This window comes from Oryx dammah, unplaced genomic scaffold (assembly GCF_014754425.2).
Source record: "Oryx dammah isolate SB20612 unplaced genomic scaffold, SCBI_Odam_1.1 HiC_scaffold_12, whole genome shotgun sequence".
Taxonomy (NCBI): Eukaryota; Metazoa; Chordata; class Mammalia; order Artiodactyla; family Bovidae; genus Oryx; species Oryx dammah.
Window position 1 is genome coordinate 50,366,466 of NW_024070196.1, and position 13,645 is coordinate 50,380,110.

Below are 13,645 nucleotides of genomic sequence, written 5' to 3' on the forward strand. Positions count from 1 at the left end.
GTTCCTCATGGGTGCTGTACCTTACATTATACAGCGTCCTCAGAGGTAAAAGCGTGCTTTCTAAATTTTACCCAGCGGTCACTCATTTTTTGGTGTGTGCTTTGCACAGTTTTGCTTTGAATTAGAAATCTTTTTCTAAGAAATTCCCTCAGGGTGCCAAAGCCTGGACTTTCTGTCTGGAAAGAACTTGATAAACATCAAGTCCTCTTTGCCTGTATGTTTCAGGATAGGCAGGTTAAGCAGCCCCCAGATCTCCATGGCTTGGAACAGCAAAGGTTTATTCCTTACTTGTATGCCAGGTCTAGTATGGGTGAACAGGGCTCCTCTGCTCTTTGTGGTCACTCAGGGACCCAGGCTGAGGGAGGCTTCTGCTGGATACATGCCTCTCCGGTCTCGATAGCAATGATGGAAAGCACAGTGACATGTGCATGCACCAGCCCTTAAAGCTCCCACCTGGAAGTGACATTATCATTTCTCTCCTTTCTCATTGATTGTTTTCACTGATCGAAGAGGTCACGTGGCCATGCTTTCTTGTAACTTGGGGAATGGGATGGGGTGGCCCTACCGTTCACCTGAGAGGAGAACCAGACTCTCCTGGAGTCAGGCAGGGAAAATGGGACGTTTTCTAGGACGGATGTGGTCTTCAGAGGAGTGTTCCTCCTAGAAAGCCCTCAAGTCCTCCTCTTCTCGACTCCCCCAGTGCTGGACTTGCAGCGGTGAACAAGACAATGAAGCCCTTGTTCTCTGGGTGAAGGGGGAGCAGCCTGTGGGTGGGCCTGAGTATTGACTCCCCATGTCCTTTACCTCCATCCTGGGGCTTAAAGATGTCATTCTCTGCTGTTGTCTGCAGCTCAACAACTCCGATTCTGGCCTCTTCACCGTGTTCACAGGGGTCAAAGACTTCAGCAGGATCCACCTCGTGGACAAGTGGAATGGAGTCAGCAAGGTGAGGGCAAGAGGCGACAACCATCCTGTGCAGGGACCGGGTGGGGGTGGCAAGGGCTGGGATCTGCCACCCAGAGCACCTTCTTCCTTTGAAAACAGGAGTTTGGGATTGACATGTACACACTGCTATATTTAAAACAGACAACCAACGAGGATCTCCTGTGTAGCACAAGGAGTGCTGCTCAATATTCCTTAATAACCTAAATGGGAAAAGAATCTGAAAAAGGATAGATGCACGTGTATGTAAAATGGAATCACTTTGCTGTACACCTGAAACTAACACAGCATTATAAATCAGCTATCCTTCAGTTAAAGAAACAAACAGAGGAGGGGATTGCATCTGTAGGGGAGATGCTCTTGAGTCCCGGACCTTGTCTGTGTTTAAGGCTCAACTAGGACTTTCTAGGTGGCTTAGTGGTAAACAGTGTGCCTGCCAAGCAGGAGATCCCTGGAGGAGGAAATGGAAACCTGTTCCAGTACTCTTTCTTGTTTGAAAAATCCCATGGACAAAGGAGCCTAGTGTGCTGTAGTCCATGAGGTTGCAAAGAGTCAGACATGATTGAGCAAGCAAGCAAAGCCTCAGGTAGGACTTTCCTGGCGGCCTGGTGGTTAAGACTCTGCCCTTCCACTGCAGCGGGGGTGGGTTCGATCCCTCCTGGGGGGAAGTTCTGTCCATATGCCCCAAGGCATGGCCAAAATGAAACAAAAGGAAAACTAGTTCTTGCGGGTGGAGCATATGATTTATTTAGCTTTGGTGCTTCACTTACAAGAATGCTTCAAAAATATTACACTGAAGATACAGCCATCCATTGCACTGAAAGATTGTTGAGTTAAAAAAAAAAAAATTGCGCTAGAAACACAGGAAGACATTCACATTAAAAAATAAAATAATAGAGACAGATATAAAGTGCACTTTGTACGTCTTAACACGGCCAGCCCCATTCCCATCCGAACTACAGAGGAAACCCACAGTTATCAGTATTGGGTATATTTTTCCTGTGTATTTTTATCCATTTGAGGTGCGATTTTTTTTTTTTTTCTTCTAGGAGCAGAATGAAATCATACTATGTGCATTGTTTTGCAACTTGCTTTTTTCACCTGAGCGGCCTTTCGGCATTTCTCATGAAAATGATTATGTAGTGATGGTGCCCACACCTTCCAAATACTCATCAGGGTGATGGTTACAGAGATCGAAGGGCTGGGGTCAGATTATCCCCCATCAGGGCCCGGACTGACAGGATTACCATCGCAACCAGTAATAACCATTCTGAATGGACACTTGAAATTCTCTTTGGCTTGCTTTCTCAAGATAAAAATGTACAGGGACTTCCTTGGTGGTCCAGTGGTTAGGACTCTGCACTTCCACTACAGGGGGCCTGGGTTCAGTCTCTGGTTGGGGAATATGCAGCGTGGTATGGCCAAAATGTGTGTGTGTGTGTGTGTGTGTGTGTGTGTATGTTGTTGTTGTTTAGTCTCTAAGTCATGTCCAATTCTTTTGTGACCCCATGGACTGTACCCACCAGGCTCCTCTGTCCATTGGATTTCCCAGGCAAGAATACCTGAGTGGGTTGTCAATTCCTTCTCCAGAGGATCTTCCCGACCCAGGGATCAAACCCGTGTCTCCTGCATTGGCAGGTGGATTCCTTACCACTGAGCCACCAGGGAGGCCCAATATGATGTACATATATATATACACACACACACACACACACGCACACATGAACATATGCTTAAAAACCTTCTACTAGAACAGATGGGTAAAAAGTGAGAAGTCTATTTTTTTCTGTCTGAGTGTCACTCTCCAGAAGCAACTACTGTTTTGCAATCTCCTGGTAGCAACCATTATGATTTTAAATATTTTACTTATGGGACTACCTTCTCACTTGATCTGCTTTGACGATGTGCCTGCCCACTTCCTGTCTGAGAGGCGATGATGTCTGTCTCTCCTGCTCACTGTGCTCCTTGGAGGTGTGAGTGACAGGTCTGTTTTACAGATGAAGTTACTGAGTCCCCAGCAAAGTTGTACATTCAGGGATGCACGGTCAGGGAATGGGGAGCTGCCATCGACAGTCTCTCTGGCTGTCTGTCTACACAGCCTGATCTCCTTGCACCAGGACGTCTATCCAGGAGGACTGGCTTCTCTCAATTGGGTGGTGACTTCACACAGTGTGTGAAGTCAGAGCTGTAAGTCACTTGGGCAATGTCCAAGTCTTTATGAGTCCTTGCTTGACTAAGAGGCCATGTTTAAATGCTTCCCCACAGGTCAACTTCTGGCATTCCGATCAGTGCAACATGATTAACGGAACTTCTGGGCAGATGTGGGCACCATTTATGACCCCCGAATCCTCGCTGGAATTCTACAGCCCCGAGGCCTGCCGGTAATCTCCCTGATGTGTGACATTCCGGGCCTCCTTCTGCTTTGTGGATGCTCAGAGCCGAACCAAGTGGCTTGTAGCGTGTGCTTGGAAAGTGCCTGGCTCTTCTGCATGTCCACTGGCCCCTGGCAGCAGCTTGAATTCTCTTTGGCTGCTCCATGAAGAGCCGAACTCCAACTGCTGGTGCTTTTGCAAGGCTCAGGGAGGCTGCTGGCGGTTGTTGGGGCTTGGTGGTGGTGATGGACAGGAAATGGGCAAGATGGCAAGGGGCCGTGGAATAAGGCAACAAAGGGCTCCCTGTGCCAGCTGCCCTGTTTCCAGTTGGGTGCTGAGAGGCCCGGATGCCTCTCGCAGCCCCTCCGCTTTCCAGAGTACAGCCTCGGAGGTCAGCTTGGGGCTTAACAATTCCAGTGGCGCCAGCAGAGGGGCGAGAAGAGACAGCGGCTCCTAGAGCCTTTCTCTGGGTGTTTCCCTGTCCTCGGCTCCTCTGTTGAGGCCACTCTGGAAAAATCCTTTGCTTGGGATTTCACTGATGTGAACTCAAGAGACCCACCTGCCACCCTAGCAGATCTTGACACAGCCCTGTCTGCACGAGGCGCTGGGGTCCCGGCAGAGACAGGATGGCCGGGTCCTTGGTCCCTGGGGGTTGTGTCCTGGCAGGGGACTCAGGCCCATGGACCTGCAGGGGAGGGTCAGAGAGTAGAGGTGTTTTTGTTCTGTGTGTGTTCACTTCCTGAAATTAGAAATTTCAACTTAGAGAAGTGTTCCCAGAAAGTGCAGTTTCCTCTGCATTTGTTGTTGTTTAAAACGTCACTAAGTCGTGTTTGATTCTTTTGTGACCCCATGGACTGTGTAGCCTGCCAGGCTCCTCTGTCCCTGGGATTCTCCAGGCAAGAGTACTGGAGTTGGTTGCCATTTCCTTCTCTAGGGGATCTTCCCGACCCAGAGACTGAACCCTCGTCTCCTGCATTTCCTGCTTGGCAGGCAGATTCTTGGCAGGCGGAACCACGAGGGAAGCTGTTTCTCTGCATTCCCTTCTCCAATTTCCCTGATTGTTTCTTTTGTCCCATCAGCTTTATCCTCCTCACTTCTCTCTCTCCCTCTCTCTCTCCTTCCCTCCCTCTCTTCTTTCTGTATATTTTTTCTGGACCCCTTGAGAGTATGTTGGACACCTAAATACTTCAGTGGGTGTTTTCTAAAAACAAGGGCGTTTCCTTATGTAACCACATCACACCACCATAATGAGAAAATTTAGCACTGACCTGATACTATTGTCTAGGGTGATACTCTCCAATAAAAATATAATACAAGTCCCATCCACAATTTTAAATTTTCTAGTGTCTGCATTAAAGAAAAATCAGTTAAAGTCATTTTAATGATGTTTTATTGGACCCAGGAGATCCAAAATGGTATCATGTCACAGTGGGTAAACAAATGTAAAATACTAAAGATGGACTTGCCTGGGGGTCCAGTGGTTGAGACTCCACACTTCTGCTGCAGGGATCACGGGTTCTGTCCCTGGCCAGGGAAATTCCACATACTGTGCAGTGTGGCAAAAAAAAAAGAGAGAGAGAGAGAGAGAAATATCGAAGAGCTGTTTTCCATTGCTTGGGGGTATCAAGCCATAGGAATCTGGAGTGTGTTTGACATAGCCACATCCCAACTTGGACTGGCCCCATTCCAAGGGCTCTAAGGCCATGTATGCTGAGTGGACCCTGTGGATAGGACAGGTGGGGTGGTTCTGATCCACAGGCCATGTTCAAGTTTAGAAGCGCCTTTGAGAAATAAGGCAGGGTGAACCGAAAGAGGGTGAAATGGGGGTGGGTTATGTTGCCGCTCCCTGCGGAGGTGACAGCCGAAACGGGACCTGAGTGAAGAACTGAAGTCCGATGTGGGAATAAGCGAGAGGAACATTCCAGGCACTGGGAGCAGCAGGTACAAAGGCCCTGGGGCAGGAGGGAGCATGTTGGAGGAATGGCCAGGAGGCCCATGGGGTGCAGTACACGGTGTTGCTGGGTTATTGTTCAGTCGCTAACGTCGTGTCCGACTCTGCGACCCCATGGACTGCAGCCTGCCAGCTTCCTCTGTCCTCCACTATCTCCCAGAGTTTGTTCACATAGATGTCCATCGAATCAATGATGCTGTCTAACCATCTCATCCTCTGCTGCCCACTTCTCCTTTTGCTCTCAGTCTCTTTCCTAGCATCAGGGTCTTTTCCAGTGAGTCAGCTGTTTGCATCAGGTGGCTAAAGTACTGGAGCTTCAGCTTCAGCATCAGTCCTTCCAGTGACTATTCAGGATGGATTTCCTTTAGGATTGACTGGTTTGATCTCCTTGCAGTCCAAGGGACTCTCAAGAGTCTTCTCCAGTTAGCAGGGGCTGAATCCTATAGAAGCTTGTGGCCATGGTGATGATGTTGAATTTTATTCTAGATCAGACTGGAAGCAGTTACAGTCTTACGTGGGGTTGTGATATATTTTGTCCTTGTTTTAAAGCTGTGGAGAATGGATTGGTGTAGGTGGTGGAGGCAGGGAGACGCATAAGGAGGTTGCTGTAATTTGCCAGGGAGAGATGGGGCAAACTGGGACACGGGGGGCGGGGGTGGCCGTGCCTGTGGGGAATGAGTTTACTCAGGCCACCCAGTTCTGGTCACCGCCTTCTGGGATGTCATCCTACATCATCTGTCCCTGCAGATCCATGAAGCTCGTCTACAAGGAGCAGGGGGTGTTTGGAGGCATCCCCACCTTTCGCTTCGTGGCTCCCAACACCTTATTTGCCAACGGGTCCGTCTACCCGCCCAACGAGGGCTTCTGCCCCTGCCGGGAGTCCGGAATCCAAAACGTCAGCACCTGCAGGTTCAGTATGTGTCATCCCTGATGGGAGGGTGGGAGGGTGTGGCCCGGGATGAGGGCTTTATCTGCCTCTTTAATTCCTGGCCTCTGTACCCTCGACAATTCATTAGTCCAGAGATAATGAGGGCAGCAGGAAGATAACTCCGGGAAAAAAAAAAAATGCCATGTGTATCTGTTGCTGTCGTAATAAATTCCCACAAACTTGGTGGCCTGGAATAGCACAGGTTTATGATCTTAAGCACTCCTGTGGTTCAGAAGTCCGACACAGGCCTCCCCATGCTAAGAGCCAGGTGTCAGCAGGCTGTGTTCCTGTCTGGAGGTGGAAGCGGTAGCTCTGTTTCCTTGCCTTTTCCAGCTTCTAGTTTTTGTTGTTCAGTCGTGCCCGACTTTGCAACCTCATGGACTGCAGCACACCAGGCTCCTCTGTCCTTCACTGTCTCCCTGAGTTTTCTCCAATTCATGCCCATTGAGTTGGTGATGGTATCTAACCATCTTATCCTCTCCCCCCCTTCTCCTTCTGCCCTCAATCTTTCCTAGCATCAGGATATTTTCCAGTGAGTCAGCTCTTCACATCAGGTAGCCAAAGTATTGGAGCTTCAGCATCAGTCCTTCCAATGAATATTCAGGACTGATTTCCTTCATTATTGACTTATTTGATCTCCTTGGATTCCAAGGGACTCTCAAAAGTCTTCTCCAGCACCACAGTTTCAAAGCATCAATTCACTGGCACTCAGCTGCCTTTATGGTCCAACTCTCATGTTCAGATGGTCCATCCATACATGACTACTGGAAATACCATAGCTTTGACTAGATGGACCTTTGTTGGCAAAGTGATGTCTCTGCTTTTTAATACCTTGTCTAGGTTTGTCATAGCTTTCCATCCAAGGGGCAAGCATCTTTTAATTTCAAGGCTGCAGTCACCATCCGCAGTGACTTGGCGCCCCAGAAAACAAACTCTGTCACTGCTTCCAGCTTCCAGAGACCCTTAGAATTCCTCGCTCAGGGTTCCCTTCCTTCTTTTTCAAAACCAGCAACATCACAGCTCTCTGATCCCACTCCTGTGGTCACATCTCTTTTTCTGATGCTTTTGTGCTTCGCTTTTCCAGTTTTAAGGGCCCTGGAGACTATATCTGGCCTACCTGAATAATCTAGGCCACACTCCTATTTTAAGCTGATTAGCAGCCCTCATCCCTCCTGTAGCCTAATTCCCTTTGTAACCTTTGTAATCCACAGGTCCCAGGGGTTAGGAAGCAGACATCTTTGGGAAGGGCATCATTCTGCCTCCCCAGCCATGATAGGTAGCTTAATAATAAGGCATCGTAGGGAGGACCTTTCCCCTCATTTGGGGAGGAAAGGAAGCTGGCAATGGCTTGAGTTCCATGAAATCTTGTTCAGCGTGGGACTTCCCTGCCTGTCCAGTGGTTAAGGCTGCGTGCTTTCCGCTGCAGGGGGCTCAGGTTCGATCCTTGATCAGGAAACTAAGATCCAGCGTTCCTGTCGCATGCCATGGCCAAAAAACTACAAAAAATAGAAAAATTAATTTAAAAAAATCTGTTCAGTGGCGTGCAAAAATCTTGTTCAATGGCATGCAGTTACGGGCTTGGGTGTGGTCCCTGGCGCTGCCACATTGTCCTCTAGCATCGTCAGTGTTTCCTGGTTGTGTGCCAGTCCTCAAGGCACCCCGCCTCACGTGCTTATTGTGGAGACTTGGATGTCAGCGCAATTTCACTCTCCTGACCCTCATCCGGGTCACTGGCAAGCCCGGCCTTCAAATTAATTCCTGAGTCCTTCTTCTCTTCCTGCTGCCTCATGGCCAGGGCCCTTCAGTTGGCCTTCCTCTTGCATTGTGGCTACCCTCTGTGCCACCCATTTCTCAGACTTCCCAGTGTGTTCCCCTTATGTGGCTATTTAAATTGAAATTGGTGTATTCCCTGGTGGTCCGGTGGTTAAGGCTTCCACTCCAAGGGGTGTGGGTTCAATCCCTGGTTGGGGAACTAAGATCTTGCATACGACATGACATGGCCAGGAAAAAAAAAAAGAAATCAATAAATTGAAACTGGTTTGATTGAAATCAAATTAAAAAGATGAAGGTGAAGTTGCTCAGTTGTGTCTGACTCTTTGCGACCCCATGGACTGTAGCCTACCAGGCTCTTCCGTCCATGGGATTCTCCAGGCAAGAATACTGGAGTGGGTTGCCATTTCCTTCTCCAGGGGATCTTTCCGACCCAGGGATTGAACCCAGGTCTCCCACGTTGAAGGCAGACGCTTTAACCTCTGAGCCACCAGGGAAGCCCCAAATTAAAAAAGCAGTGCCTTATTGCACTGGCCATATTTCAGATGGCCCCCACCCACATGTGCTGAGTCGAATGACTGTCCCATGGGATGAACAGTGCAGAAAGAGAACATTTTCGTTATCGTAGAAAGTTCTATTGGACATGGTTCCAGCCAGCTGCCTAGGGGGCCTTTCCGAGACTCTGATTGGCACCCAACCATTTGCTTTAAATGTCTGACCCATGCGCCATGCATGTAGAGCGAAGTCCTTACGGGGGCCCCAGTGTTGTTGGGATGTGGCCTCTGCCAGTCTCTCTAATGTGATTTCTTCCCGTACTTTCCCCTTAAATATTCTTTAGCCCCGCTGCCTTTGCCCTCTTTCTAGGGTGTATCTAGTTTGGTCCTGCCTCAGGGCTTTTGTATCAGTGGTTCCCCAGGCTGCTGTAGATCCCTATGGGTCTTTCCCTCATCCCCTCCTGGTCTGTTCCAATGCCACCTCCTCCAGCAGGCCCGTTCTGATTTCCCACTCTAAAGTTGCTCTCCCCACCCCACCTCCCAAATACTCTATGTCTTTTCACCCTTATTGTCTTCCTGGTGCTCATCACCCCCGGAAATCACTGAAAGTGTCTCCACTGGACTGTAAACACTGTAGGCAGGTCTGTGTTCTCAGCTTCTAGAATTGTTCTCGGTATGTAGGGGACTCACGCAGTGGGTAAACATATGGATGTGTGGGTATATCCTACTTAGGAAATTGAGGCTCAAGGCTGGGGTGTGACTGAGCTCACAGGGCTGGTAGGACAAGAAGCCATTCCTCATCTTTCTAGGTCTTGTCTTTTGGGGCCTGTTTGATTAGAGCCACGTTGTCAGCTGGAGATGGGGATTCGGGAGGGGTTGTTTGCAGGAGGGTTGGGAGGCGGGACTGTCAGCAGGTTGGGTGGTTTCCCCAAGTTCAGGCAGAATGAGGTACTTTATGGGCAACATGTTTGAAGCTGGGACCTGGAAGCGCCCATCTCTGGCATGGCCTTTTCTGGCCCTCCTGCCCTTTTCCTCTGTTTGCTTCTTTCTTCACTGGTGTCTGTGGGAATTTCTGCTTGTAGGTGAGCTGACAGTGCAGAGACCTGGTAGGCTGTGTGCTACACAGTTGTCATAGCAAGTGGCAGATGCTATACCAGCCTGATTAGGCCGAAAAGGGCACTTCTTGGTTTATCTTTGTATTAGGCATGGCTCCAGAGCTCGGCTGTGGTCCGAAGCTGCCTTTTGCCATGGGCCAGCTCGATTTTCCTCTGGATTGGTTTCATTGTCAGGGAGGCTTTCAGCTCCAGGGTCCAGGCTCACCTCCTCCCAGCAGAAAGGGGGCCTCTGTATTCCAGCAAAAGTCCCAGAGTTTGCTCTGATTGGGCTGGCTTATATCACATGACCGGCTGTGAACCAATCAGTGGCCAAGGGTGGGCTATGTGGATTGGGTAGGCTGTATCACATGCTCAGTGCCTGGTTCCAGTGAGTGGAGCCAACACCCACATGGCAAGAGGCTGAAAGTAGGGGAGGGGCTTAATTGAAGCGTGGGTTCCAGGAGATGGTGCATACTGGGCAGGCAGAAACAACATATCCGTCCACTGCCAAGGGCTAGGCTTGAAAATTACACTGCCTCATCTTAGCACATGTGCCAAAAGAACTTCAGAAGTGCAAGGGAATTATGTATGCATTATGTAAATGCAACTTTTTCTTTTACATTGAAATAGACATAGATACAAGAAAGGTACCCAGCTGACACATGCACTTTGAAAGTCCACAGAGGGATGGAGAAAGAGAGCAGGTGTGATCCTCTCAGTTGCTGGCCTCACTTCCAGCACCATGGCTTTGCCTGCCTTTGGTCTTTATGTAAATGGAGTCATAAAGCATATATTTCTGTTTCTCTATTTCTGGCTTCTTTCACCCATTTTCGAATTGGTAAAGTCCGTCCCCATTGTTGTGAGTGCTCTTTTCATTGCTGTATAGTATTTCAGTGGGACCACACTTCCATTTCCTTACCTCTTTTACTGTTCATGGGCATCCAGTAAGGTTCTGCTCATTGACCATTACCCTAGTATTGCTAGGAACGTTCTCATACATGTCTTTGGGTGCACTTGTGTGTGTATTTCTGTGGTATTTTATCTGAAGATAAGAAATACCCGCTCATTTCCCTTTCTAGGCCTTGAGGAGTTCTTGGACTCAGAGAACTGTCTCTCCTCCAAACTCCATGCTGTGTAAGGTCCTGAGACTTGCTCACTGGAGCCCCTTAATTGTATTCCATGGTGATCCTGGGCAATTAGGTCTGGTTAGATGTGTCATAAAGCTATAAATTAATTACCACTTATTACCCGGGCGTTGTCTCTCTCAATCTGTTTGGAAATAAAATAGAAAAAACACTTACATGCATACATGCTATTAAAAAACCAAGCAAGCTGAAGCAAGAGCAGGTGATGGCAAATTGGTCTAGCCCATCTCAGTCTCCCCCGAGCCTTGCAGGCATGATGGAGCTTGTTTGAGGTTCATCATCTTCTAGGGCCTGGCTCAGTGACTGCTTCCCTTACTGAGGGGGAGGGGTTCCTCGTGTGTTTGCTCTGTTGATTTCCTCTTACAGTAGAGATGGGAGAATGGGAAACAAGGTTTTTCAAATTGTGAAACCTTGTCCTTGGTGGTGCCCAAGACCTCAAAGGTCCAAGGAGGCAACTTTAAATAAAATTGACTTATGTGGTGTGAGGGGGTCTTCTGGGGTGGCTCAACTGGTAAAGAACCCACCTGCCAATGCAGGAGATGCAAGAGGGGAGGGTTCGGTCCTTGGTCGGGAAGATCCCCTGGAGAAGGAAATGGCAACCTGCTCCAGTATTCTTGCCTGGAAAATCTCATGGACAGAGGAGCCTGGTGGGCTACAGTCCGTGGGATCACAAAGAGTCGGACACAACTGAGTGTGTGCACGCGTGCAGATAGATAGGGTGAGATAGGGCTTCTGTTTTCCATTCTTTTTGTCCTCCTGATTATCTCTAGGAGAAAGTGTTGGTGCTAAGAGGGCTTGAGTGCCTTTCTTACACTCATCTGTCCTTTTTGACAGAGAAAGAGCAAGTTTCAGGGTGCCAGCCTCTTTTTTTTCATGTAGGTAACAGTCTCTGGATAGAATCTACAGCATTCATTTGTTCACATTGTATTTATTCCTGTATTTATTTTCTAATTCTGGCAAGTGTTTACCAGTTATGCTTCAGATAGCAAGCATCTTTAAAATATAGCTGTTGAAATAAAGCAATAGCAGCTGCTTCAAAGAAGCACATTATGTAACAGTGCAAGGGGTATCCGGATATGGCAACACATCAGAGAAATACTGGGAATAATAAGTTAATGTTGAGAAACTTGAAGGGAATGGATGGAAAAGAACTCTGGGAAAAATGAAGTCAGACAGCAGTGAAATCCCAGCTTTTATTTTAAACCAGTGCTTGGCTTTGCTAAGAAAAGCAGAAAGAATCTAGACATTTGAGGTTGCCAGACACACATAAACAGGAATGTGGGTCACCTGGCTGGCAGTTGATGGGCTGCTGGTTTTAGGGGAGGAGACCTTGTGAGTTTTTTGTTCTTTCTTTTTTCGCATCACAGTGAAGTTCCTGTAATATCCAGTTAACCATTTTAAAGTTTACGATTCGGTGACGTTTAGTGCATTCAAAATGTCGTGCAGCCTCCACCGCAGTCTAGTTCCAGAGCGTTCTCATCAACCCCAGAGCAGCCCCTGTACCCCTTAGCGCACACTCCCCGTCTTTCCTCTCCCTGGCCCCTATCACCGCCAGTCTGTGCTCTTTCTCTGTGATTTGCCCATTCTTGACCTTTGCCAGTTTCTGAGAGAGGCTTATTCTTTTCCTCCTTGACTCATTGTCCGTCAGGCTTGTTGTTTGTTGTCTTGAGCACATGAGGATGCCCTGGTGTTTGCCTTGCTTGGTTGGTTGATGGAGAGGTTCAGCTTCGGGTATCTGGGTGTGAATTCCTCACTCGGAGGGACCCGAGTCAGTGTCTGTTTTCACACACTGGCGTTCATCCCACAGACCAGCTGCTGGGAGAGAAAGAACGAAGCAGGTTTGTCTTCTCCCCTCCCGTGGACGTTAGGGAGACCTGAGGTGTGCACACCCGAACAACTCTGATTATTGCATTGCCTGCAGAAGACAGTCCGGGTTGCTTGGCTTGGCAATCCAGAGGCCCTTCCTCTCACCCAAGTCTTTCTATCCTCAGTTTCCATCATTCCCTTCAGGCACTGTCTGCTCCATACGCACTGTGCATTTTCTCACCTCCTTGCCTTCGCCTCTGCCATCCCTTCACCGGGAATGCCATCCCCTGACCTCCTCTGCTGGCATCTTTGAGCCAGCGTCTTCTCCTTGCTTTGATTTCTCCCCCTTTACCATTCTTATGACACCGAGCTTGTCCCTTACTGGGTGGGTTCCAGTTCCTGGTGCCTCCTGGGTGCTTGGTAAGTAATTACACACTGAATGAGTTCTGTCTAGTTATTGCTGTTTGCATCTTGTCATCATCACGAGGTGGGTGCACTGCGGGCAGTGGCTGTGTTTTCATCGCCTGTGCTTCCCTTCACCCAGCTCAGGGCATGACGTGAGCAGGTCTCTGGATGTGCAAATGTGCTGCCTTTGTCTGACACCCCCTCTCTGCCCCTTTGCTTTCCAGATGCACCCTTGTTTCTCTCCCATCCTCACTTCTACAATGCTGATCCAGTCCTGGCAGAGGCAGTGTCTGGCCTCCATCCTAACCCAAAAGAACATTCCTTGTTCCTGGACATCCACCCGGTGAGCCCCTGCCTCTCAGCCTGTGGGTGGGGGTGGGGAGAATTTCTGTTTGGGGCACACTCAACTTTCTCCTCTCCCTGCCAGGTACCAGGCTGTTCCAGGGTGGGGGGGATGGGAAGCTTGGGTTTCTTTGGCATTGATAGCTTCTAGGCTAGCAAGTCATCAAAGTTTGCCCTGACTCCATAGTGCAAGGACTTTATTATCTCTTTATAAGGGAATTGTCTCTATAAAAAGATCATAACACAGTAAATTAATTAGGAATTATCAACCTGTAAATTAGCCAGAGGCAGCCCTCTGGCTGTGCCAACATACTATAAAGATCTTTAGGTACCGACAAGAACTTGGAACGTCTTGCAGATAAACTGGGTTCTGGGGAATTTGTCCTATGTAATGTT

At 48.7% G+C, this 13,645-nt stretch overlaps 1 protein-coding gene across 5 annotated transcripts in view; it reads left to right on the forward strand.

Annotated features, from left to right (window-relative positions):
* Window positions 1-13,645, forward strand: part of SCARB1 (scavenger receptor class B member 1) — a 93,818-nt gene that overhangs the window by 59,400 nt on the left and 20,773 nt on the right. For all 5 annotated transcript variants that reach the window (XM_040250593.1, XM_040250594.1, XM_040250597.1 and 2 more), the window contains exons 5-8: window positions 851-946; window positions 3,208-3,323; window positions 6,013-6,179; window positions 13,132-13,250. In XM_040250593.1, coding sequence (XP_040106527.1) covers window positions 851-946; window positions 3,208-3,323; window positions 6,013-6,179; window positions 13,132-13,250 — 498 coding nt within the window. The remainder of the gene's footprint in view (window positions 1-850; window positions 947-3,207; window positions 3,324-6,012; window positions 6,180-13,131; window positions 13,251-13,645) is intronic.